This window comes from Channa argus, chromosome 8 (assembly GCF_033026475.1).
Source record: "Channa argus isolate prfri chromosome 8, Channa argus male v1.0, whole genome shotgun sequence".
Classification (NCBI taxonomy): domain Eukaryota; kingdom Metazoa; phylum Chordata; class Actinopteri; order Anabantiformes; family Channidae; genus Channa; species Channa argus.
This window is the reverse complement of record NC_090204.1, coordinates 9,868,887-9,895,310: the sequence shown is the minus strand read 5'-3', so window position 1 is coordinate 9,895,310 and position 26,424 is coordinate 9,868,887. Positions and strand designations below refer to the sequence as shown.

The window sequence follows — 26,424 nt, the reverse complement described above, 5'->3', positions numbered from 1 at the left end:
TGAACACAACTAACCTCTTTGGCTGCCTGTGCAAGAATTATGTCAAACAGTACAGAGAGAGCCCAAGGACAAGAACCACAAAGGTACAGTCAAGTATTCAAAAATGACCCCAGTTGTGCAAGAGGCTTTTTCTACATGCTTAATTGAAAATGTCCATAAATAAAGTGCATTTACATGGACTTACAGTAAGTAACTAGACTACAGTTGGCTCTCTCAAGAAAGCTTATTTCTCAAGTGTCATGTAAACGAGTAGGGTAGTTTACGAAATTGGGATAGGACATTTGGGAATCCTGGCCTCACCAGGTAGATCATCAGAACACATATTTCTTTGCCATGTATACACGTAAGCAGGTTTCTTATCGTCCTTCGCCAACATGTGCGCATGTGCGTAACAAAAGGCTGCAGATGGGAACACGCAGCTGAGTAAACGGCTGAATGAGGAAGAGAAACAAAGTCTGTGTTAATTTTTCTGTTAAACATTACTCAAAATATATGTAAATCGACTGAAGTTTTAGTTAAAACATACATTAGTAAGCACATTTTATTTGTTGAGTTTTAAAGGAACAGGCCTTTCCATTCATGGTAATTTCATTTTAAAAAAATGTAGTCATTTTATTTACAGGTGCTATACCCCGCTATGTATCGTCATGATTATAAAATTACGTGCATCCTTGTTCATATAAATTAAGAAGGCAAAAACAGAAATGCCTGTGGAATACAAACTAAAGTTTCTAAAATGATCATGCAGTAAAAAAAAGAAAAAAAAAAACGCAACAAAATAAAGACGAAGTAAACTGCCAACTGAACTAATACAAATGATGCAAACAAATGAGATCCTTGATTCACACGAGGAAAACTCAACCTTTAAGATAAATGCATTTAAATGCATTTTTTTCAGTTTACAATTTGACTTTGCTTTGTGATTTTGGATCCTAACATACTTTTATAACATAATATCAAATTACCACACTATCATTAGCAACAGACTCCAAAAATAGTTTTCAAATACGTTTCTTCCCATTGGGTTGCTGAGTTTCAAACAAACACATGAAAATTTATATGGCAATAATTGAACGATTCAATTAACAGGTTCATATATGAAAGGAAACCTACAAAACAATGTCTGATAACACAAAATCTGTTCGAAAAAGGTTGATGTCATTCAGTATTTCTTTTCAGGTATAGGAATATTCTGTGTTTTAACCCATGTTGTTTTTGTTCCTGAAACCTTTGGGCGGTGGAAGGTAGGTTTAAACAACCTTTCCTGAAAACCGGGACTGCTAACACAACGTGCAGTGTTATCACAACTGGAAAATGCTGATGAAATCACAAGCTCACTCTTGCTCCCAATCGTGTTCTTAATCTTATCATTCATTTATTGTTTATCCTTCTTACTAGTTCTCAGTAACAGCGCCTGGCAAGAGGGCAATGCTCCAGGTGTTTTGTAACATGAGGTGTAACGCTAAACTGCTGCCAAAGGGGCTGATCACGTTGTTTCAAACAATAGATCCAGGGGTGACTCATGTTCACAGAATGCCTTGATTTGTCTAGGTCACTGTCGTTCAAAACGTTGGTTCACAGGGACACTGCAGATTCACATTTTAATCTGACAGGATGATGACCTTGTACTCGACAACATACATCCACACGAACAAGCACAGCAAAAAAAGACGCCAACTGAAGAGACTGCTTCTAACACTCGGCAGGTTAAGTGTGGGTGTGTGGAACCTAATCTGTCAGTGTTAGTGACAATACTGGACAACAGTCACATCAGGAGAAGCAAGCACATCCACACATTTTTCTAAGTTCAAAATTAAACAAAATACCTGTATACAGCTATTCCATTCTTAATTTATGTGTACTTTAAGGGCATAGCAACACTTTGACTACAAACAGCGTCTCTCAGATTGTTAAACATTTTTGTGGTTAAACTGTAATCAGTGTAAAAAAAATATTATTTAATTATAAATGTCTCACTGTCATTAATTTACTCATATGGAATCTGGAAATGTGAGAAAAAAAGCAGCATCTAACTAAAACAACTCTATTATTACCAATGCATTTTTGTTAACAAATATTCATAAATTCATATTTTTAAGCTTATTCAGGGCCTGATGCTTAAGTATTTTTATGTTTCTATGCAGCCATGCCAGTCCCTGGGTGTTTTGGACTGTGTTTTGAGCTTGAGGCTAGAAGAATGTGGAGGCACACACACACACACACACACACACACACACACAAAAGAAGTTTGAAGGGGGGACAGAAAGTGAGGGTGGGGAGATTCTGGCGAGCTAAATCAAAGCAGGATGAGAGGAGGGGAGTGAGGGAGTGGGGACCCTGTGAAGGTGTGCCAAAAGAATGGGGAGGGGGGGACAAAAAAGAGAGGACGGGAGAGAGAGAGGTAGAAGAGGCCAGGATTGCCCAAATCCCAGATTCAGGCCACATTCCTGCACATCAAGCAAACAATACAGTCATGCAAAAAGGGTAGCCTGCATAGGTATGATTGTTTTCAGTGCTTATTTTGATGTGAATGGGCAGTAACAAAAGGAACGGTAGAGGATAAACCCAAATGTGCACACACACAAAAAATTATTTTAAAAAAGAAAAAAAAAAACTGAACTCCCACACACCCACCTGTGGTACTGGGTCTGAAGGAACTGAAACTCTTCCTTAATGCGGTCCAATGTTTCTGGGTAGGTTAGTTTCAGTGACTGGGGCGTCCCCGATGCTGCCGCGGCGGCTGCTGCTGCAGCTGCCACAACTGAAGCCGACGATCCTGGGGGCGGCTGCAGAGGTGCCTAATACGAAAAGAGATGTACAACACAGGGATTTAATTAGTTAAAGGCCTGGAATGGGTAAATGTAAGAAACAATCATCCTAAACATCTGGTTTTGAAGTTGTGCCAATAAGCTATGCATAGTCAAAAATATAATTGTAATATGAATAATTTATATAGTAAAAAAGGTCAGCCGGGTGAGGTTATCTGAAAGTTGAGTCATGGCATCTGGACTTCTCTTATTGGTTGCAAATGTTTCCCCAAATTTGGGAATCCCCTAAACAACCTTCCTCAGACTGAAACGTTTCAAACTAAAAAGTAAGAAGTCGAATTGATGGCTCAACTTCCAGATGCTGTCTATAGAGACACTACAATTACCAGGAGAACCAGATATGACTGGGTCATCAACATGGATGGGAGGTCGAAAAGGTACAAGAACTTCAGAGCCAAATGAGCACACTTTGTTTAATTCCAAGTCTGAGCAGAATAATTGAAAAAAATACAATAAATAGAACAGTGGGAGAGAGAAAAGAGGAGAAAAAGGACCCCATCACATCTGATGACCCCTCCCAACCTCTGTGCGTAGTCTCCCTACTCTGCAGGGTCCAGAGCAATTAGGAGACTACAACCATAGAGGTAATGCTGCAGGACAGGCAGACAATAGGAGGCTGAGAGCTGGACTAGGAGGCTGGTGGGGGCTGCCCGTCTGTCTGTCAGTTTGGCTCTCTGTCAAAATAGCAGTAGAAGCCAAAGTGGCCTGGGACAGACAGTTCACAGGCTTCACCATGGTCACAGATGGCTGTGACATTAAATGATAATAAATACAAATTTCAAGGAAAGTGCTGCCTAGTTATAGTCCAACTCTTCTCTACAGATGATTTAGAAGTAACATTTGACTTACACCATCAACGGGTGACTGGTTAATCCAGAAGTTTAGGAATAAACTGAATGGGTGGTGGCAGTTTTTAATTTAGATTGTGATGATTTTCTTTTAAAAAGAAGTTTATAAGATTTGCCAACACATTTTCTTAATGTCAACATGTAGAGCAGACGGTGTTACAGTACAGCAGCTTCTCTCTTAAATTCCACATATTATAGCTGCAACTTGCCAATAAATGCTGAAAACTTTTGCCCTGGAGCAACATTTTCGTCTAAGATTGCTGTGGAGGAGGGCAGCTGATTTTTCTCTTATGTTCAACCTTAACTAAAGCCATGCAGCTTTGCCATCCTTTGGCTCCAGAGATTTATTATAATGTGCTCAATTTCCTTGTGAAGCTCGGAATAAACAGAAATCAACAAATATGTTTTGTGTGTTTTATTTAGATTTCTTTTTTTCCCCCAATGTTTGTAAGTTATTTAAAAAAAGACGGCTAACCAGACTGGTGAGTTAAAAAGGAGCAAAAGTTTTTTCCTGTGTTGGTCAGTTAGTTATTCTTTTATCTCTCACACATAATCCTGTGGCATCTGCCTCATTTTGTTACAACCATTTTGTTTGTGCCTCGTAATTATTTACCGTCAACAACTACAAAGCTTCCATCCAAAGAATCTGGTCAAGTCTGAGCAATATGGGCAATGCCTTTGAAATGTGATTATGTACTTTAAAAAGGACCTCTTTCTGCCGTGAATTATTTAGAAGCTAAAATTATGTTTAGCAACAAATTATATACTATATACTCTCGCTTTCATTCATTCCAGTCAGGACATAACTATGTCCCTCAGGAATCCCAAAACAAAATGAACACATTTCCAGCTAAACAAATTATTGTACAACCTGAGTTCAATGACAGGAGGTGCATAGGGGTATGATTCATTCAATTAAAAAAAAAAAAAAAAAAAAAACAACTCCCATCTCGGTGGCGTACATATCAGTGTTGTTTGTCCTCCATTAATGAGGTTTAATTAACAACAATCTCAACATCACTCAATTCCAAAATCAATGCCAAAAAGAACACCGGTGGCAGTGTAAGAAGGATGTTACAGGTATTTGCATCTATTTGCATCTTGCATGACAAGATTGTCTGTGCATACAGTTCATAAAGGTGAAAGGAAAAAGAAGCAAGGCAGATAGTAAGTAAAAATAGAAGAGTGAAGCTGGGAAGTGAGAAATTCTGAACCTATACACAAACATGCACACACACACAAAGGATGAGAATAACTTTTTGAAAAGACAATGAAAGAGAGGATAAAATGGACGTCAAAGAATCGAGGAAAAGGACAAGTTAAAAAAAAAAAAAAACATAGGAGAGGGGATGTGGCCTCATTGTTCCTCTAACAAGCTGCTCTCAATCTGTCGGCCAGATCCACCTCCTAGAGCACAGACATCTCCATGCGCGCACACACACACACACACACACACACACACACACACACACACACACACACACACACACACACACACACACACAGAAATGACTCTTCACAGGAGAGCACACAGGCCATTTTATAGGAAGATAAGGAGAAAGAAAATAGACTGTCCTCCTTTTTCTTTTTTAATCCTCCATTTTCCTCCCATTTCTTTCAGTTTTCACTGATTTTACTTTTTTCATATAGTCATGTCTCCACAGGACAGGAGAGAGAGGAGACAAGACTAGTCACATAAATTGAAAATGTGAAAGAGGGTTGGTGCATTTCATAATTTTCATAAGAAGAAATATTTCAGGTGGAAGAAACCACTGTCTCTTTGCTGTCTCAGCAACTCCTTAGGCACATGTCCAACATGGTTAGAACTGTTATGATGATTCACACCAGACTGGACGCACGTGACAGAAGCTGCACATAGAGACAAAGCACAGATCCAATCCCTGTATACACAACCTCTTTCCTAACTCCCTTCATCTCTCATGAACCACGGGTTTGAGTCTGTCCAAACTCCTGATCCGACAAACAGCTGAGCAGGCTTTAGAGTGAGAGGTCAGGTAATCAATCTGACCTAGTGACCTCTGAGTATGGATCTAGGCTGGGAGCATCACCTGATAATCCCACAGTCAGTTATTCCTTGCCTCTCAGCCGTGTTCTGACTCCAAAGCAAACAAGAGACATGCTGTCTGCCCTTGAACAAAGCTTACGAAGAACCATGGTTACACAATTACAGGATCTTTCTGTGGCTCATACAATCATATAATCAGGATCTGTAATACTAAGAAAGAATTGCATGGAGGTGGGGCAGCATGAGGAAGGAAAGCTTTTGTCTTGATATTATTAAAGATCATCTTATTATTCAACTGTTTAGATAAATCGGTGGGGAGGTGTTCACAGCCCCAACCACCTTGCCGTTGTTGCCAGTGCTGCTGCGATCTGATCATTCAAGAAAGCAAACAAACCGGCTAAAGTTAGTTAAACTTTAGGTATGACCCTGTTCCACCAGATGTGTAGGCACACACATTTTCCATCATCTGTGTTAGTGCAAAAGGCCTAATGTCATTTGCAATGATTAAATGATAGGAATGAGAAGAGCATGAACGAGTCATCTTTGAGGACAGATGATTTAATAAAACTCCACATCCCTTCAGTTGGAAGGAATAGTGGAAACAACCCAAGAAGTAGTTTTAAACATGCACCAACCACACAACATAAATACACATTATATCCAAGGCCACACGCACCAAAAAACCCCATGAATGGGAAGATTCCAATGTCCAAACAAATTTCTACCCATGAAAAACTGTGCATAAAAACACTCTGCGCACATTACATTCAGATGTGAAGGGACTGTTAACAGTGTAGCAGTCACTGAATGAAATCATTCCTGTTTTCATTCAAGTTAACTCTAATTACACCGCAAGCAACAAATCACTATGACCTCATATCCTTGGTCTAACCCCCCACCCTCAAAACAACATGTGCGTGCACACACACACAGACTACACGCCCACACATGTCCGCTACAAATACTAAGTGGATGTCTGCATGATGCACTTTCCGGCAAGTATTTACAAGCAAACATGCATTTTATTGTGTTCAAACGTGACATAGCTCCTACGTCAATACTGGTGAGAATGCGCAAGATGTGTCTCAATCCTGACTACCCGCACTGAACCACAGAGATAAATAATTTTATTTGCTTTATTTTTTTCGCCCCTTTCAGCTTATCCGGGCTCAGGGTCGCCACAGTGGATCATTTGTCCAACTGTTGATATGGGACAGTTTTTACGCTGGATGCCCTTCCTGACGCAATCTTTCCCAAATTTTTGTGGGCTTGGGCTTGACAGGCACTGCACGGCTGGGGATGGGGATGGGCTGTTGGAGGTTCAGTGTCTCACCCCGTGACACTTCAACATGTGGTTAAAAAAAATAAAAAATTGGGACTATCGCTGTTTTGGTGTGTTCGCATGACGATAGGACTATTAGGTTAATTTAAAAGGATGCTCCTTTGTGTCTTTTTTCTAAGGCTGCAGAGGCTGGAAATGATTTCTTTTGGCTGACCTCTCACTACTTTCTTTTTTCCTCTTCAATGTCCACCACTCAAAATGTGGTTTTAATATTCAGTTTCTTTTCTGTCATTTTAAGTTCCTCGTTACAAACCCTGAACACTTATCAATGCTAACATGTGGTGCAAACATTACCAAACAGTACAGCTGAGCCAATTGCAATTATAAGTTTTAAAGGTGTTTGATCTTAAACAAGTATTGGACAGATAAAAATTGACCATTATTTGTACAATAATTGTTTACTCACCGATGATGCATATTCATACTTTCCCTTTTTTTGTGAGCATGTGTGAAATGCATCAATATCCCAAATTGTAGTATGAATAAAAGTGCATGCTTATCCCTTGTCCGCATCCATCTGTGGACAAGAGTACGCAGAAAGTATGATTGTCTCTCTAGGGGTTTACTAAAATGATTTAAATTCATTCTAATGGGAATATGGATGTCTGTTACTAATTTTAAGGCAATTTTATATTAACTAGAACCTTATGACAGTACAACAGGAGATATAGTGCTGTCATATCCTATTGAGAAACATGAATGTCTGTACAATATTTTATCTTAATCCAGCCAATAGTTGTTGACATATTTCACTCTGGACCACAGTGGTGGTTCGACTGAACAATTGGCAGACCATCAACCCATTCCCAGAGCCACGCTGCTCGTGTGGCTAAGAAATACATAGCCAAATGTTTAGATTACAGTTCTGCTTTATTTGTTTAATTGGAGCTCGATCTGTCTCCTTCAGCTCGGAAGATGCCGTGCTGCTGCCTCCCTTCATATAGCTCAGCCCATTAGTCACGCCACTAATTACACTGCTTACCCACAAAGTCGATCATCTGCGTAAACACCCACCAAGAGCTCTCTCCTGTTCTCTCTCATTTGACTACCACCAAGGACGCTATGACAGCAGGTCTAACCCAGAATAGAATTTCTGTGTGTATCTTTGTGTATTCACCCACACATGCCTAAAAACACACCTCCCCATCTCTGGGAGCTATGAAAGATGTCAACACACTGTCCTTTCATAAAAGCATTCATAGTTAAAGCCTATTACTTCCAACTATTCATACAGGACTGTCAACATTCAGTGGTGATTTGCATTGTTAAAGCAACTTGCAGTGGGGAAGAAAAGACTCCAGGCCAGTGTCCCCACCTCCACCCTCTCCCAGTCTTAAATCAAGTAGCTATCTGTTTGGCTCTGCACTGGAGAAACATGCTGGTAATCTCTCGATGATTCCTGCACTTAAAGGGGGAGGGGCTGCCAGGCACCTGTTTCATTAGTGCCGTACGTCCCCCCATCTGACCCCCTCCTCCTCCCTATTCCTCTCTCCTTCCTCCCACAAGCCTCGTTATTCAAATTTCCCTGCTGTCAGCCCACATTAGCGGAGTGCCACAGTTTGCCTGTCAGCTGGCTTAATTGCTGGAGGTGCCTTCTTTTATTAGGTAACCCCCTCAGCTCGTTTGTTCCTTGCACAGAGATGCACCTCCACAACAGCTTGTGTAAACCTGAGATCCCTTCAGCCTCTTTCTTCATTTTCCTCTGCCTTTTCTTTCTGGCTGGCTGAGTGAAACAGGGGAGCTTCTGATCGATAGCCACACTCTAGCCACTGGACAACAGTGGTGATAAAGAGCTAAAAGCATGCTAGGACTGGGGAAGTTAAGGCTTGCTTTGTGTAAAAGGACAGCCTCATCTCAGTCTTTCAATCAAAGTACTTTCAACAGTGTGTCCCCCACCTGGCCTCATCTGTGTTTGAGTGACTAAGTATTCATTTAAAAACCTGACAACAGGGCAACAAGACATACAGAGAGGAAGATTTTACCCATGGCTACACTAGAAAATATTGAATTGTAATGATTGTGTTATACAGCCCCTAGTTTGCTGAAGGTTCTGTCGGGTCATTGTTGACACTTATTTTAAATTTATCTAAAAATGTATCTTTAGATTACAATGTTTCTTTAGATTACAATTTTTCAAAAAACTATCCATTGTTAACACACAGTTTTCCAAAAACTCATCTTAACCTGCTCTGTTTTTTACAGAAATAAAACCTTACAATGCCACTTAGCAGCAGTGGCCTAAATTGCAGGGTTTAGTGGCAAACGCTTTGTGTTTTGCATGTGACATTGCACAGTGTGACCTAGAGTCAAAATTACAAGCTACTCAGCTTTTGCAGTTTTACAAGTTTATGGGGACTGTGGTAGACAAATGAACTTTTCAAGATGGAATATTATAGGACATGCATTAACCGTATTCTCTAACACATGTAGAAGGAATCATGGCCAGCTTTCTGTTTTTGTATGTCACAAACTAAAACTATGTGCCACTGTGAATACATTAGTGAAAACTAAGATAAGGCAGGAAGTGGTTTTGAAGTGTTTTTTTTTATACACACTCTGGGTAGCAAACAAATCAATGCTTTAATGACAAAAAAAAAAACATGGACATGTTAGGAACTGGTATGAATATCGTTTGCCCCAGTAGATTATGAAACATAATCCTAACATATTCAGTCTAATTACCCACGGTATCTTAAGATGCCCACTAATCCAAAGTTTTTTCCAGAACTTTTTGGCAGATGTGCAGTTGAAATTATTTTTACCTGTCTTATTATGACCTTTGAGAGATTTTTATGTTTTTAAGGACTCAATGAAAATCCTTTTATCACCCAGACCAGGTCTGTGGCAACGAGAGAAATTGTTTAGAATTACCTTGTAGTAACATGGTTTAAACACGGATACTTTGCTAATTAACTGTAATTCAAATATTAATGTCAGAATTTTCCCTTTTTTAATGTATCTAGTTTATGTTTACATTTTGTTTTAAGTGGGTCCATGTATACTGGGTGTTACAGTTGTTAGTATCATTTCAAATTTAAAGGATAGTGTTATGTTTTTATCCACTTACAGCTGTGTCTACTGTATAGTTTGTATGTTTCTGTTACTACAGCAGATTTTTGTTTTTTAAATTAAAAGTGAAATTGTTTCTCCATAGGTACATGCAAGCATATATGCAGAATTATGCAGAGAACGGAATAAGAAGTAGCCACAAGGTCACAGAGACTTGGGGAATGGCCAACTTGCACAAATCTTAAAAACTTATTATGCAGATTGGTTAATGTCAAATTCTCAAAATGCAAGATCAAAATTAAAAGGAAAACAAGATAAGTAACACAGCTATTCCAATAGTCTTTTGCTTACATGGGGACAATTTCAGTTTTTATTCTGGTTTTAATCTCAATCAATCACTATCGGCTTGTCCCTTCAGGGGTCACCACAGTGAAACCTGTTCCACATGTTGGACATGTTATTTGGCACGGGTTTTTGCGCCCGGTGCCCTTCCTGCCGCAAGCCTCCAATTTCTTTATTTTATCCGGGATCGGTAGCCCTTTGTGGATGGACGGGATTCTTCACAAGTGAGAATGCATCTTGCAGGGACTATCTCCTGATGTTGGCTACGTGTCTGAAAGGGAAACTTCTGACAATATCAGGACCTGATCCTCTGGACACTCTCTAGAGTTCATGTCTGAAACAGTCTATAGCAGGGGTCTCAGGTTTGATATGATCATCTCATTGTTTTTAATTACTTACTTAATTAATTAATTAATTAATAAAGGTGTCCCACTGTTCCAGCTGATAATGAACAGCCTGTTAGTAGTCTTTTTTTTTTGTTTGTTTTGCGCTTGCTATCCCAGTACTTTCTGCCATCTACAAATGTTATGATGTTCATGTCATCATGAAAGACATGAAGCCTTCTTCTTTAATGTGCTTCAAATGGACCTAATTAACCTGCAGTGCAACTCTGACCTCAAAGCCAAGTTCAGGGAAGTGAGTGGAAAGGCAGACAAGCTTGGCCAATTTTTGAGAGAATTGATCCTCAGCTGTTCAAGCGGACCATGTGCCTTTTTGGGAGCTCATATTTTGTTTGAAAAGTGTCTCTACCTTGAACTTTAATAAGCCCAAGTACAGGTCCAGACTTACTGACGTTCATCTTCAAGCCACACTGAGGGTCTCAACTGCTTCCTCCCTCAAGCCAAATGTGGCTCACCTATGTGAGAGGAAGCGCTGCCAAGTCTCTGGCAGCAAGAAGTAGTCATGTTCAGAAGAACCGTTCATGTTCTTCAATATTCCATTCGTGTTCAGAAAAACCCATTCAAGTTAAAGAACTGTTAGTAATGATGTTTGAGAACAAAGCAGCCTCACCAAGACTCTGCCTCCTGTGGACCCTCAGTTAATTTGAGTTTGAGACCCCTGGTCTATACTATCTTAAAACTGAGCAGGTTCTTGTAGACTTTCTGTAGCTGTCCCCACACTCCCAAACCCACCACTTATCTACATCGAGTCTGCATCACCAGAGAGAGAGAAACCACATGACATGAACTAACAGCGATTCAATTTTAAGTTTTTTTTGTCATTTTTTAAATTCACCCAATGGTAAATGTGAAGTTCCTTTGTATTTTTAGAGATTACATGTAGGCTAATTTAGGGAAACATTGAGTCTCTGCTGTGACTTCGCTATTGTAGGTACATCCAGCTAAATTATTCAGTTTGTCTATCCCAACTGCCCTATAATAAATCCTTCATAAACGTGTTAATGTTCAGTTTGTAATCGGCTGTATGATCTATTCGGATGCTGTAGTTGGACCTTCTGTTGAATTGAACTGAGGCATATGGAAACAGTTTCTGCCATTTAGTTCACCCCATCACTGATACACTTAGTGAAACAGGTTACAGTTGATGGTGGGTGGTGTTATTTCTCATAGAGGGGCAAAAGCACAAGACCATTTAAGTGAGTAAAAAAGGAGTCCCAAGATAAACCATAATACCATAATAATAAGTTAGTTTAAATAGCTGGTGGTTTTTAAACTTAAGCTTGGGTGAAATAAACAACTTACTGTGTGTATATAGTGTGTGTTTATTCATATTTCCATCACTGTGTCACATTTAGAGAATTGATTTACAGTGTAGTTTTGTGGGTGCATTTATTGACAAACAGTAAGCCAAACAAGGAAAAGAAGCAGGCTATAGTAAGGAAAACAGTCTGGACCCTTGTACCAGGCTCAGAATCATTAGTGCATCTAGTGAAACCAAAGTATTTTCCAGAATCTTTCTATGTTAACGTGTTCTGGACCTTTAGTCGATTGTTTTTAAAATACAATATATGAATCTGTGTGCAGAGTACAAAACTCTAAACTGGCTATTAGCAAAAAAGATTTGTTGTAGGAAGCTATAAACATGCAGGTTGAATTACATGCTACTTGTCAGATCACAACCATAAAGTTTGAGACATAAAAATGCACAGGAAAGTGAAATGAGTGTAGGTCAGTTTGTCATTTCTTACAACTTCAAACTATATATTTTATAATATTTGGGCCATGTACTTATGTGGTATATGAGTCAGATGCCTCACAGCGGGGCCCCCACAACCTGCCACTGGTGTTGACAGGTTACCGACAGCCTTGCATTTCAGAGATTAAACAGTTTGCTGTGTTGAGTGGCCCTTCACTCCAAGGTGCAAACAAGAGCTACTGATGGCCAGAGGCTTTCTGAAGACGGCACTATGAAGATCTGCGGAGGGTTGAAATGAAACAGAAAGACGCTGGACAAAACATTTCACCCAGACCTGCAGCAGTTTGCTCCTCTCACCCGGGACGCCTGCCCATACATTAAGAAGTGGTTTGGAGCGCTCAAAGGAACACAGCGAGAGGAGGCTGGATGAGAGGGATTGGGTTTACAGTGTAAACCACAGACCCACAGTCTGTCTCCTGCCTTGCCTTCCTGCAGTCAACTACACTACGTATACAGCTGCTGCCGGCGTGTGCGATTTATGTGTATGTGCTGGATCTTTGGATAGAAGGGATTCACAAGATTCCTTTATCACTCAAAGGAAGCACAGGGTGAAATAGTAGTTACATGATGGCAGGGCAATTTAAGCATTATGCCAACACACAAAGGCTTGAAAAATTAAAACAACGTGCCTTTTTTGGGTCTGAATAGATTTTTGAGAAGAATTAATTAAAGAGCTGTGCGCACATTCACGCAAGGGTATACTCCACAAGCTGCTCAAAGTGGTTTCAGTGCAATGGACATGAATGTCAAAACACTGTCAGAGGTGGGTGCAGGCTGAGGGACATAGATGAGGGTTAGGCAAATGAGCAGGTCTTAATTGATACTTCACACAGCTGGAGGACCAGTGTTTATGCATTTCAGCCTGCTCGAAAGCTCTCCACCTAACTCCACTAAAACAAATTAAAGCCATGCGTTATGAATTCTGCAGACTGAATATGCCCATTTCTCTTTCATTTTTAGCCACATTACTACACGTTACCAATAACTTTTTGCAGTAATGCTTAGTTACTGGAAAAGAAGGCAACTTCTAGTTTTCAATATATCAGTAACACAAGAGCATGAAACCCTCCTCAGGTGACTGCATCGAAATGAAAACCAGGAGGAGAATTTCTTTGGTAAGAACAATATGGGGCACTTGAGAAGGTCTGACCACACACACACACACACACACACACACACACACACACACACACACACACACACAGAGGGGAAGGGACAAACAAACGTACACTTCATCATCTGGGTCAACTCCACAACAGTATGGAGATGGAAGGAGGCTCCATGTTTCTAACCTGATGGTGGTGGTGGCCACCGAGGACATGAGATTCTCACAGAGAGACACTTGGTAAAGTTAGAGGTTGTTTGAGGAGGGTTTTGCCTCACTAAAACATATAGTAACAACAATCTGCCTGAGCTTCATGAGACAAAGATTACACAGGGTTTTAAGTATAAATAAGAAACGAGGTTTCACAGAGAGCCGCACATATTTCCCACAAAGGAGTCCCCGGAAATACACAACAAGAATGACAAAGAAAACAATTTCGGATTGGACTTTCTCTCTGTGGCTCAGCGACGTTTAAACTGGTGTTTATCACATACGGCTCCTGTTCAGTAAAAGCTTTGTGTCTGTGAGACATTATCCTCGTTAAACATAGGATCGTGCTCCATAATATAGTCTACTTACCGATGGTCGGTTTTGAGGAAACATTGTTGCCGCCGACTTGTGTCTCCCTGGGTGCGTTTTTTTTTCCTCCTTCTTTTGGTCCTTCTTTCTCCTTTTGGGGCGGAAAGCTTCGTCGAGCAATACGAGCAGCCGATGTACTATTGTTCGTCTCAGAGAGGCATTTGGCCCGGTTTCAAAGGTAATGGCACAGCCAGTCTAAGCTCGCTCATTCCTTGCCTCAAGACTCCTTTGTTCTGGTTTATATCTCCAACCCCACACCGCAACACGCTCGACAGGGAGAGGAGAGGAGGAACACCCGGTCCGAGCGAGCTTTCTTCCAAGTCCTCAACTTCGCGCTTGCAGCGGTTACAATATCGCTCTCGATTTCCGTCTCAGATATGTTTTCGCCGACTGTAGCATGGAGGCCAGGAAGGGGAAATGTGGTTTGCTTGTGGCTTCGCAGACGGACACACCAACAGCACGATGAATGCAGCCGCAGCCTCTTTTGTCTCGCTCGTTGGCCTGCACTCTTTTCACACAACACTCCCAGTCCCTCGCTCCTCTCCCTCTCTCTCTCCCCCCTTCTCTGATCCTCAATGGGACATAACATGAGTAGCTTTCTTTAAGAAGGGAGGGGGGCTTGAAGACACGGTTTGGTGCTTCTCCCCCTCAATTTGTTTTATGAAAATGAACAACCCTACACTGGTTTGGCAGTGATCCGTTTACAGAAAAATGATTTTGGAACACGTCTAAGTCATAAATACAAACCAAACCAGGGCATCGAGCCTTCACATAATGGTATTCTTCAAAGAGCCTGATGATGTTTGTAAAGAAACCTTATGCTGGGTTTCCTCTTTTGTTGATGATGCTTTGTGATTAAGCTCATCCACATATAGCCATGTATTTAAAATCGAGCCACACAATTAGGTCATTTTAATTTCATAAAAAGTGCAAAAAGAGAATCACAAAAATTGTTCAATGATTGAATGAAATCTCCACGTGGGGCTCGGCCTCAGCACAGTAAACACTGGTAAGATAAGCCAATGAGTATTGAGAACACCCACGTGGGCTGTGCTGACCTGTTGCTGATTGGAGGGTGTAGGTAGCACAATGCTACGCACGTCAATCAAGCAGGCTACAACCGCTCTGTGCGGTTAACCCTTTCCTGGGTACGGCAGGGGGGCGGGGGTGGTGATTGAGGATGCCAGGAGTTGTGTGGTGGCTGTATCAAGATTCAGTGGTTTTCCTTTTTCTCCCCACAAACTGTCACTTCATCCAAAACATCTAACATATCCCCTATTTCGTCCTTGTTGATGTGGAAATAAATAGACTTCGCTCTAACATCTGTATTAGCTTGTTCATTCCTAAATGTCAGAAATTACTCATGAGCACCAGGACGTGACCAAATAAATCAGAGCACCAAAGGGGATTACGATCCTACAGGAATACAGTGGTGATGCTGCTGCAGCGCTTACATGGCTATATATCGAATGTGCATATTGTTGAAACCTTGAAAAAAAAAGAATTATTCAGGAAAAGGGAGAATGGTGGAAAAATTGGTATTCTGGTGGCACGACCCCTTTAGCGGGGCTCATAATTAGAGAGAGAGATATTGAAAAAGCAATTTCTGACAGTGGAAATCACAACCTGCCAGAGGTGGAGTTGGAAAATATAGATGGGTGTGTGTGTGTGCGCGTGTGTGTGAGAAAGACACAGAAGAGAGAGGAAAGGCAGAGGGGGAGGGAGGGGAGGAGGAGGAAGAGAATAAAGGATGAAGGACAGCAGGGGGGCTGCTGAGAAAGACGAGCCAGTAGGAGGGTTAGAGATTGAACGAGAGGGAGAGTGCACACGGGTGATGAAAAAAAATGTGTGTGTGTGTGTGTGTGTGTTGAACAGACAAGTCAGGGAATGAAAAAAAGAGAGAAGGGTGAGGGGAGCAAGTGGGACGAGTGGAGAGAGAAGGAGAGGAAGAGAGAAAGAAAGAAGGATTTTATTGCCATTTTTTCCCATGAATTTTAATGCACAGCACTGGTCTCCCTCCCGGATTCTGGGATCACATTTATTAGAAAAAAGTCATGAGGAATGCAGTGCTTTGCAGTCTGCTGCTGTACAGGGAGATGTTTCATGTTAGTGTGTGTGTGTGTGTGTGTGTGTGTGTGTGCTGGGAAAGAAGTGCTTGCTGGGCTGGGTGACAAGCTGGGGGTAGGTGGCCTGGTGTGTGTGTGTGTGTGTTGGGGGGGGGGGTTCAAAGGATGTATGAGGCAGCATTGTGTTGTACTGGGGGAGGCAGAGTATAGATGATAGAAAATGATAAGTGAAGGACACATATTATTGCTATTGGCAGGTCAGATGAAGGATTGTGCGAGGTGTGTGTGTGTGTGTGTGTGTGTGTGTTGGCTGAGCTCCAGTGATTAAATACACTGTAAAGTACACAATAAAGTCCATAGTGACCTTCTCTTCTCCACTGAGGTCCAGTGCAGCGGGACATCAAAACAGTCTCACAGGTGTGAGTGCTGTAGATTTTGGTGTTAGTTCAGTCGTGCAAAGTTGTTAAAAGTAAATTCTGTCTAACCTTTGTTTGCTAATTGTAAGTAAACACATGCTCACCTGTACACACCTGTATCAGAGGGCAGAACAGTTCAAAGTATCTGAGGGAACAGGAAGGCAAAGAAAGAAAGCAGCAGTAAAAAGTGAAGACATTGGGTGCCCATACTGTGGGAAAATTATCACCAAAGAGATGTTTTTGTACAAGGTGATAAAAGCAACTTAACTTCCGTGCAACTTCAAGAACAACTTCATTCTTTGTGGTTACCAACATTAAACTGTGAGTTATAAATAATCACTAAGGGATGTGCAAGTAACACAGGAAAAGGTCTGCTGAACAGAAGTCATGTCAACAAGGTGAACCATCATTTTGTTCTGCACTTTTCGTTTTTTTAACGAGAACGCAGCTTGATGACAGCAGTTATTACAGTGTTTTTTTTATTACAGAGCGTTTCTTGAATGCAAAACATCCATTTAGCCTTTCTTGAAAGTTGTGTGATATTTTAAAAACAGACTGTAAAGCTCCCAAATCAACTTACTAAAATATTACAGCATTTCATTTCAAAATTAGTTCTGAAAAATGTTTTCCTTAACCCCCCCCCCCCCCCCCCCCCCCCCCCCCCCCCCCCCCCCCCCCTCCATGGATGATACTCAAGGGGGGTGCTTTGGTTCAGGTCAGAATCTTTTGGTTTTATGGTATCTCTATTTACTCCCCACTCCTCCCAATCCTAACAACCTCTCCCAAAACTCCCCAGAGTCTCTGGGATGGGGGTGAGAATGGCTCCTGCCCAGGAGCTTGAGTGACAGGAAGACAAGGCCACAGTGTAGTCACGGTGGTGCTACCCCACCCCACCTCCACTCACTGCAGCTTCAATTTGCCCCCACCCCTTCCATGTCAGTGCAGAGACGGCATGGTGATTTATTGGTCTCTAGTCCTGTGGGACGCGCACATGGACACGCGCTCAGACACACACACACAACACACATGCACAAATACAATATCTACCCCCTCCTCTTGCTCGCACTCCCACCATCACCCTCTATTTTTCCCATCCCCCCGCTCTGTCAACCCCCCCTTTCTGTCCTCTCCTGCTGCATGGGCCCTTGGGGAAAGAAGGGGTAATGACCCACATCAGCAACAGCCATGCTCACATGCACACGCACACACATACTGTTACAGACACACACACACAGAAACACCTCCTCTCCTACTTGCTGGCGGCTACAAATAAAAACCCTTTCTGACACACACACATATGCACACATTAAACAGACGCTGACACATTTAAGCCCACAGGCATGTGTATCTGGGAACCCAGGAATTCCAGTGCTGTGCTGTAACATTGTTTCTCTGCTCTAACTTCTCCTGCAGTGTTTGCCCCATGTAACAGCACTGAGAAGATCAATACTCAATCACATACTTCTATGGTTTTTGCTAAATACTTCTCTCTTTTTGTAAACAATACACTGTTTTCATCATAACCTGTTGTAACCTTGCGAAGAGGGAATATACTCCTCTCATTTTGACTGGCATTTTTTTTCTTTACAGAACAGAACAATTTGTGGTTTTTTGCAGTGAAGTGGAACAAGATCTCTTTTTGACTTTCCACATATCTTTGAATACAGCCGCTTGCACAGTTTGGCCATGAAATCATAAATTGCACTGCGCACTCAACAGAGGTAATGATGAAGAAATGCAACTTTTTAGAAAATAGTTTCCTCATGATATCTTGTTGCAAAAAAGATAACTTCATATGTGTCTGTGGATTTCCTAGACAAGGTCAATGTGATGGCTCATTCTTGTTTTCTCTTGCTTTTCTTTTTAAGGGGCCAAGTGTGAAAGGAAGACCATCTTTTCAGAAGCTGATTTTAGATTCAGGAAGTTGAGTCATACTGAGGGAAGAGTGAAGAGGTTAAATCTGAGCACTGACTTGCAAATGGTGCTGACAGCACTCTGAGAGCACTGTCACTCATCTCACACAGCACAGTGATGCTCTCTTGCAAAAAGTATGCAGTCATTGACACAGGTTTTCACTTTTGCTAGCAAGTTTAAGAGCAGAGGTCAGGTGTTAGGCGTTTATGCACTCAAAATAGGAAGGGTAATATATAAATTAGTATAGTAGGATATAGTAGGGAGTAAATTAAACCTCAGTTGACAGAGTTTAGGGAGCTGCAGAATGAGGTCATTAAAAACTGTAAAAAAAGACCTGCAGCATTTAAGAAGGATTTATTGATTAGAGTGACATATTGAATATGCAATGACTTTGTTGTCATCGTTTACATAAAACAACTGAATATAACCCAATTATTCCCGTATTGTTTCCCGCTCGTTACTTTTTAAACCTTCAAACACGCAAGCAACATACTGGAACACTGCCTTCCACTTCCACCTGCCGATCAACAGAGGTATTGCAACCAAAGGAGTTCTTTCTTTTTTTTCGTCCTTCCAGCTGTAGACAATACAGTCCATCCATCCGCTAACAGATTATATTAATACAGTCACAAAGGCCCATTTGTTTAGTGGGGAGCAGCTGCCCCTGGAATCCGGAGATCTTTGGAGCCACAGTTCAAATCTCGATACAATATGTTTTTTTTTTTAAGAAAGAACTTGATGCTAAAAGGTTTCATAAAATTCCAGGAAATCATCAGTTGAACAGGCAGCAAAGTAACACATTGTCTGGATGATTTCTGGTAGCTCTCTGTCGCCTCGTCACAAGGTGGTGATAACTTTCCACAGTTAATAGAAACTGATCTTTGCTGGAAGCTGTGGCGTGCAGAGACGCCATTTTCAGGCAACAGGATGCAGTTATACATCTGTAGCACATGGTGCCGCTACTACACTGTAAATACACAAGCATCACATCAGTGGAGAGTATTATACAGTAATTCATAATTTGTGTTTGTGTGTAGCTGCGGTGTTTGGCATATATACTATGTCTGCTTGGTGAGTCAACACACAGGTGCCCTTCATCCACATGGTGCTCGTGTACTGTGGGCAGCTAATTACTCCGAATTTAAAGGATGGGGTGGTTTGATAGAACATACTAAATGATGATCCTCCAACACCCAGTCAGACCCCGACGTTTTCACACATTCATACAACTTCATATTGCCTATTTAAAAACAGCACTGTACACCATGTTTGAAGTTTGTTGGAGTGCATAAAATGTTTTTTGAAAATTAATTACCTCTTAAAGTTAATACATTGCACATGACTTCATGTAATCAATAAGATAAATGAAGATAAATTATGTCCATATCTTATGTTATCAGGTTGATGAAATCAAATGAAAGTAATATTTCGTATGAACTGTCTTTGACTTTAAATGAGAATCAGTTCTCCTCTGGGCACTTTTTGCAGGCAGGTTGTTCTAAATGCTTCAGAGAATTTCATAGAACAGTTGGTTTTATGGATTATGGCTGTTTCAGTGTCTTCTATTTCTTTATTTACTGTTGAGATCAAGATCTATGGTGCCAAAACAGGACAAATGCTGCAATCACAACACCCAGATTAGAACAGAAAACTCAGAAGTCCCTCAGAATTCAACTGTGACTAAATATACATAAATAAACAATTCGTATTGTCTTCGTCAGGGCAGTTTTATGAGAAAACTCACCCATACACATTTTATAAAGTTGTTATTATTAAAGTCAGAGTTAATTACTTTCTATAAGTAATTAACTCTTAAGATGATTTTAAAAATATGAACCCTCCTGTCCTTCTATTTCTTAGCCAGCAACATTTACACTAACATTTTCCCTTCTTTAATCCGCATTTCCATCTCGCTCAGCAGATTTCTGGCACAGCAAGTTATCTTATATTTTCCTGGGGAGACCAACTTCCTGTTGAGGAGACCCAGGCCTCCCACTTCCCTCTGTGGCACTCCTGTATCTTCTGTAGCTACAACTAAAACAGCTACACAATAATACCTACTTACCTTCCTCCCTTTCTACTGAATGGGAAAAATTCTGATTTAATGTGAGTTGGAACAAAAAAAAGATTCAGATATCAGTACTTGGTAGAGCAGATTTAGGTGTGGATTAACCCTTTGGACAACTAGGTCAAACTCAGCATTTGGACAGTGTAGAGATTTCACTTGCCAAATACCCACATATTTTTTAAAAGAAACTTTGACAACATTTTTGTGGAACCCAAACTAAATGGTCAGGTTAGTTACTAAATCAGCTACTGCCCATTGGGGTTTGGGGCTTGGTACTGTGGCTGGTGAGATGGGTGGTCTCTGCATGCATCCATGCATGCTTTACACTGTACACTGTCTCCTTATATATTATAAAATTTTGTATTAGTCATTCTTTATGCATGAACACATGAGCGAGAAATTACACTCCATCTTTCCTGATTATTGTTCTTGTGCTTCATTAACTGCACCCTGTACAGCGAACCGTTGCCTTTTCAATGACATCATTCCAACCTGGAACAGTACCTTGGGCTGTTTCCCAACAGAGAGCCGGTCACATCTCTGTCCTGCTACTATTCTGCAGTGGGACACATTATCCCCTCAACCATAAATCTATAAAGTTTTGCATGACTTGCTTGTGTTGTAGAGAAATGACATGAAGCCTCTGGCCAAGGCGAGATGATGTGTGTGTATAAATATATAAATCCCTCGTCAGGGTCACCGGTGTTAGTGGTGAGGATGGATAGCAGCCAAATAAACTACCTCTGCACCCTTGCTCTCTGCCTCTCTCTCCCTGCGTTGCCTGAAAGAAATGTGCCGTTATCCAGCAAGGGCCCTACAGCTGGGCCCCCGAGTACAGAACTGCTGTCCAAGACAACATGCAAAGGCCAAGAGACTGGAGACTGAAAGCTGGAGAGGAGAAAACTTTAGATACCTCCCCAGACTGTTTACAACTAGCTCTACTTCTGCCAAAAGCTTCTTTTTTCCATTAGGTTATTGCCAGTGAGGGTGACATGTCTGTGAAACACACAGAGAATATAAGCAGGGCCTCGAGAAAATACAAATTAGTCTAGAAGTTGTGTGTGCGTGGCTTCATCACTCCAAGAAACGATTTGGGGATAACTGCAAGCTTCATTATCGTTCCCTGTTTTTTTCTCATGACAGATGACAATGTGACATAGAGTTTAAAGGTCTTTGCATTTACCTTTGTTCTGCTTTTCTCCTGATGATGAAGTATTACTTACTAAGACTGTTGTGATGCTCCAGATAAGCACTTTGATTCAATAAAAAAAAACAAATTAACAACAACAAATTATATTCAATTCTAGATAAGACACCACAATAATTCTCATCACACAGTCACTAACAGGAACATTAGTATCAAATAATGTACAGAAAATGTCTTTTCCTGCAAACAGTAATGTATTTGCCCAAGTTTTTTCAGGAGATGCAATTACTGAGTAATTTCCTGGGTCTATATTCATGGAAGCTTTAGTGATGGTTCACGAAAACTCTCCTGTTGCCCATGAAGAGGCCCCAGTGCAGTAGCAAGACTCGGACTAGGTCAACAATATACCCTTAGCTGGCTCATCAGATGCAAGATTTACAATATCCAGGTGGCTGAGACAAGCCACCTACTCTACAGCAGAGGACTGGTGAAGCACAGCAACTCAGTGGGTAACTGTCGCTCATGATGTGAACAGGGTTTTCAATTTATCAAAGGGGTGGGTGTTCAATCCCCAGCTGTTCCAGTCCACGTGTCCTTGAGCAATACACTGAACAAAGTAATCGTTGGTGAGTATGTCCATATTTAACAAATTCATTTGCCAAATGGCTAAGTTTAAATGTCACTCTCAATTATTGAGGTGAAAGGTCACCAGTCTCATCAATGTTGTTGTCATCATTGTAAGAATCAAATTAATTATCTTTTGCTGCATCTACCTCAGTTTTCCATAGCTGAGTCTAACTGGTGTAATTATAATTGGAAACAACTAATAAGTGCTGTGGAAGGAGGTCTTCTAAAATATAAATATATTTAACCATAAATACATTATATTTAAACAAATCATTAGATCAGTTCCCAAAGCAAATGCTATGAGTTTGTGGTTGGAATTGTAAATGATAGGGAAATAGTTGGATAAGAACAAAATCAGGTCCATTAAAACATTAACAGTCTGCATAAAATGCTGAAAACTGGTATTTGTATTTTTTAGTATCTGCCTTATTGAAATACTGCATTTGTCAGTAACACATTAAACCTCAATAGGGTATAGCCAAAATGCAAATCTAATCCTAAAATAATTTCCCTTAGCACACAAGGGTTAAAGCAGTAAGTTCCTCAGATTTTACTCTTGTGGACCTTATTATAAACCAACATATTCATACTGTTATTTCAAATCACACAAGTCTACGACACTAGCTGATTAACTTGCGTTAATAATATGGATATGTCTGAGTGTACATGTGGAAGAGCGAGGGGGTTAATTAATGTGACTCATTGCAGAAGCATTTTCTTTTCCTGTGGAGCAGGAAGACTAGCTACTGTCTGGTATAGCAGGAGAAAAACAACAGAGGCTGGCTCCTCATTTCTGGAGGCATTTTAATTGCTAGAATACAGAGCCAAGCTAAAAATGTCTCCCGTGGCCTCCAGCATGAGAAGGCATGAGCCAGTATATGAGATAGTATCATGAAATGTAAACACTTTTCTGATAGGACTTCGCTTTGACGTTTTTCTCCTTGACTTAGATTTTTGCTTTGTACCTCACTTGTAAGTCGCTTTGGATAAAAGCATCTGCTAAATGACTCAATGTAAATGTATAAGACTTTGCTCTCTGTAGCACCTCTGAATCATTGCAGCAGAGTGCTGTTAATTGTCAAAGTACTCATCAGATACATGTATTTCTTGTAATATACTTAATAGTTAGTGCTGTAGAAAGTCTCGCTCTGGTTCTGTGTAGTAATCCTTACAAATTCTTACCTTCGTCACTCAAACCATCACATGAAAAGATCTGACAACACTGTGGGTTTAAGATCACTCATCTGGTTCATCTGACTTTTGTGGTTACAAATTTTCATCCACTTTGAAACTACAATCAATTTAACCTCAGTTAATTATTGACCGATATCCTACCTGAGGTACCTACTCGTATATTGAGACAACACAGATCCAAGAATCTCTAGCAGCACCCCTGTCACACATTTACCATGCTTCTGTTTCTGGTCCTGAAATTCCAACTTGAACCCAAATGGTTGACCAAAGTGAGCTGTACCATAAGGCATATAACGGCTATAATGTCAAAAAAACTAAGAAATTACATTTTTTTGTCATGCTCACAGAATGCTAGGCCTGTGGAGTGGACCACTGATGATTTGTGATGGTTTTCAAGCAATGATCTGTTTGCGGGGCTTGTGTTGATGCTTTTGTGGTGAGCCTTTCATGAAAGACTATTATTTTGTCAAACAATATTTTATGATATGCTTGTTATTCCAGTGTTCCAATTTTATTCAAAGGATAACAATGGTTTGGTGTGCAATTATGAAAATAATGTAAAGCCACGAAAATCCATAATCTAGTCCAGGTGGAGTATTAATTCCATCTGCCCCACTAGGCCCTAATACACATAGCCAATCTGATGAATGTCTTATGCCTCGGGGGATATGGTGTCTGCTCACAACTGTTTAGAAGGCTCAGAAATGCCCTGTTTACCGGCGACCACTACCCATAATGTAACAAGGTAAATGTAGCATTAAGCATCTTAATCCCATAGCTGTGAACTCCAATATCCTCCCCCAAAAAGCAGAGTGGCTAATATCTAAATAAAATACTTTAACATTTTTTATTTCTAGTTGTTTTGACAGCAGTAACTTTCACAACATACCAGTGAGTAATATTGTTTTAAATGAAGGATGACAGTGGTTTTCAATACTACTGCCAGCAAAGTTCCACAAATGTCCCTGTGAGTCCAGTATTTATTTTTTTATAAATATATGTGTTTATTTTTGTGGAGCATGTAATTCTCTGGACTGGACAGACTAGGGCAGCAAGACAGCCTTGAATGACCCCTCCTGAATCCTGACAACTTGGAGAAAATAAAGGTTTAAGTTGCCCAAAAAAGCTACTCTGTGGGTCATCCAGGGTAAGACAGCAGTGTGGTTCGAACACCACAAAGTAAATTCCACTCATTTCCGTTACACTGGAGTGGATTTAGAAATCTTGAAGATGGATCTTGAAATCTGGGCCAATATAATCAAAACATTTAACATTGCAAAACATCAATAAAGATAAGTGAGAATCTCTTTCCGAAGTATTTTTGAGCTGTTATCAGGTTTCTGAGAGCAGATGCTTTACGTCATCCTGGTAGATTAATAATAGGCCATCATTTTCAAAGAACGTCTTGCTTAATATAAGACAAAAATGGGTCTTTGTGAATGTGAAACACAAACTCAGTTAATTTTTATACCCAAGCCAGGTACTGTATCAGCAGAGGAGGAAAAAGCTTGAGGGTATGCTAAGATTCTTCTTCCACCATTTGTGACAGATCTAACTACAATTAAGTTGACCTTCTGAGTTGTGATAGTTTTATTTTGTATAGTTCCAGTGATAAATTGCTCGCAATGATGGTTACAATGACCTTGCCAAGAACTTCTTGACGTCTTCATGCCGCAGTAACATAGTTTATCATACTTCACAGATTTTATTATCTGTGGCCCACAAGAGGAAAGTTCCTTTCTGCAAGACACTTGTACCATCCACACACACACACACACACACACACACACACACACACACACACACAAACACAAACACGCTTTAGACACAAAATATGTCATGCTTCTTTTTTTTGCATAACCTGTTTTATTGCATAAAATTTTAAAATAAAACTCAATGTGGTTAATATAATTAAAATTCTCTTCTGTAGAGACTACAATCTATACACAACAGCAAATGCAACAGGAATCATATCTACAAGTGGACATGAAAACAAAAGTGCCCATTCTAAGGCATTAATGCAATAAAGCACAGTAACACATGGAACCACATTACAAGCAGAGAACCCTGGTTTTCACAAAAGTGGAAGCAAATGAAACCCTATGATGTTTCTACAACTTTATCTCATTTGGGCTGTTAGTCTGGCTGCAGTAACACACAGATGATTTAGCTTGCATGGCACTTCACCACAAGCACTTCCAGCTGTTTCTTGTTGTAAATCTGTGTTTTAAATGTCTAGAAGTCCCCAGGGACCAAGGGTCACCACAGGATACCCCACACTCCTTTCCCTAGACTCAGTTCAGCTTTGGGGCCTCACAATTACTACCAGGTGAGATTCTCACGTTCTTCCTGTCTCCCGCCCATCGAAACTGTGGTCTGTCTGATCTGTTTTCAGTCCTCCAGGGGTCTGCATGTTGTATAAGGACAGTACAGAAGACCCTATTCACAAATTAACCCCTATCTATCAACAGAGGAAGGGGAAAAGGAACATAGACGAATGCCTGAAGTGGGAATGGAGCAGAGTTACTAGCTTCAAACACAGTTGGTATGTCACCCTTTATCATTACAACAGCCCTTTAAAAGCCCTGCCAAGGCATCTGGCTTATGTTTGGACCTGGAACCGAATCTGTCTGATCCCTGTGAAGTCATAGGGCAGTGTTCAGGAGAAATTAAAACTTACCAACATGTGAACTAAAAACATATAAGCATAGACATTTATATACACAAACATCCTTCACGGACCATGAAACACGTCT

The 26,424-nt window shown here is 40.6% G+C and overlaps 1 protein-coding gene across 4 annotated transcripts in view; it reads right to left on the bottom strand.

Moving 5' to 3' along the window:
- tle2a (TLE family member 2, transcriptional corepressor a) overlaps positions 1-14,809 on the bottom strand; it is a 38,591-nt gene extending 23,782 nt beyond the window's left edge. For 2 of the 4 annotated variants that reach the window (XM_067514110.1, XM_067514111.1), the window contains exons 1-2: positions 14,237-14,809; positions 2,635-2,798 (exon numbers count right to left, since the gene is read on the bottom strand). In XM_067514110.1, the coding sequence (XP_067370211.1) occupies positions 2,635-2,798; positions 14,237-14,260 (188 nt within the window). In that variant the 5' untranslated portion in view covers positions 14,261-14,809. Of the gene's footprint in view, positions 1-2,634; positions 2,799-14,236 lie in introns of those variants that run through there. The other 2 variants (XM_067514112.1, XM_067514113.1) reach the window with 2 other exon arrangements.
- Positions 14,810-26,424: the final 11,615 nt, after the last annotated feature.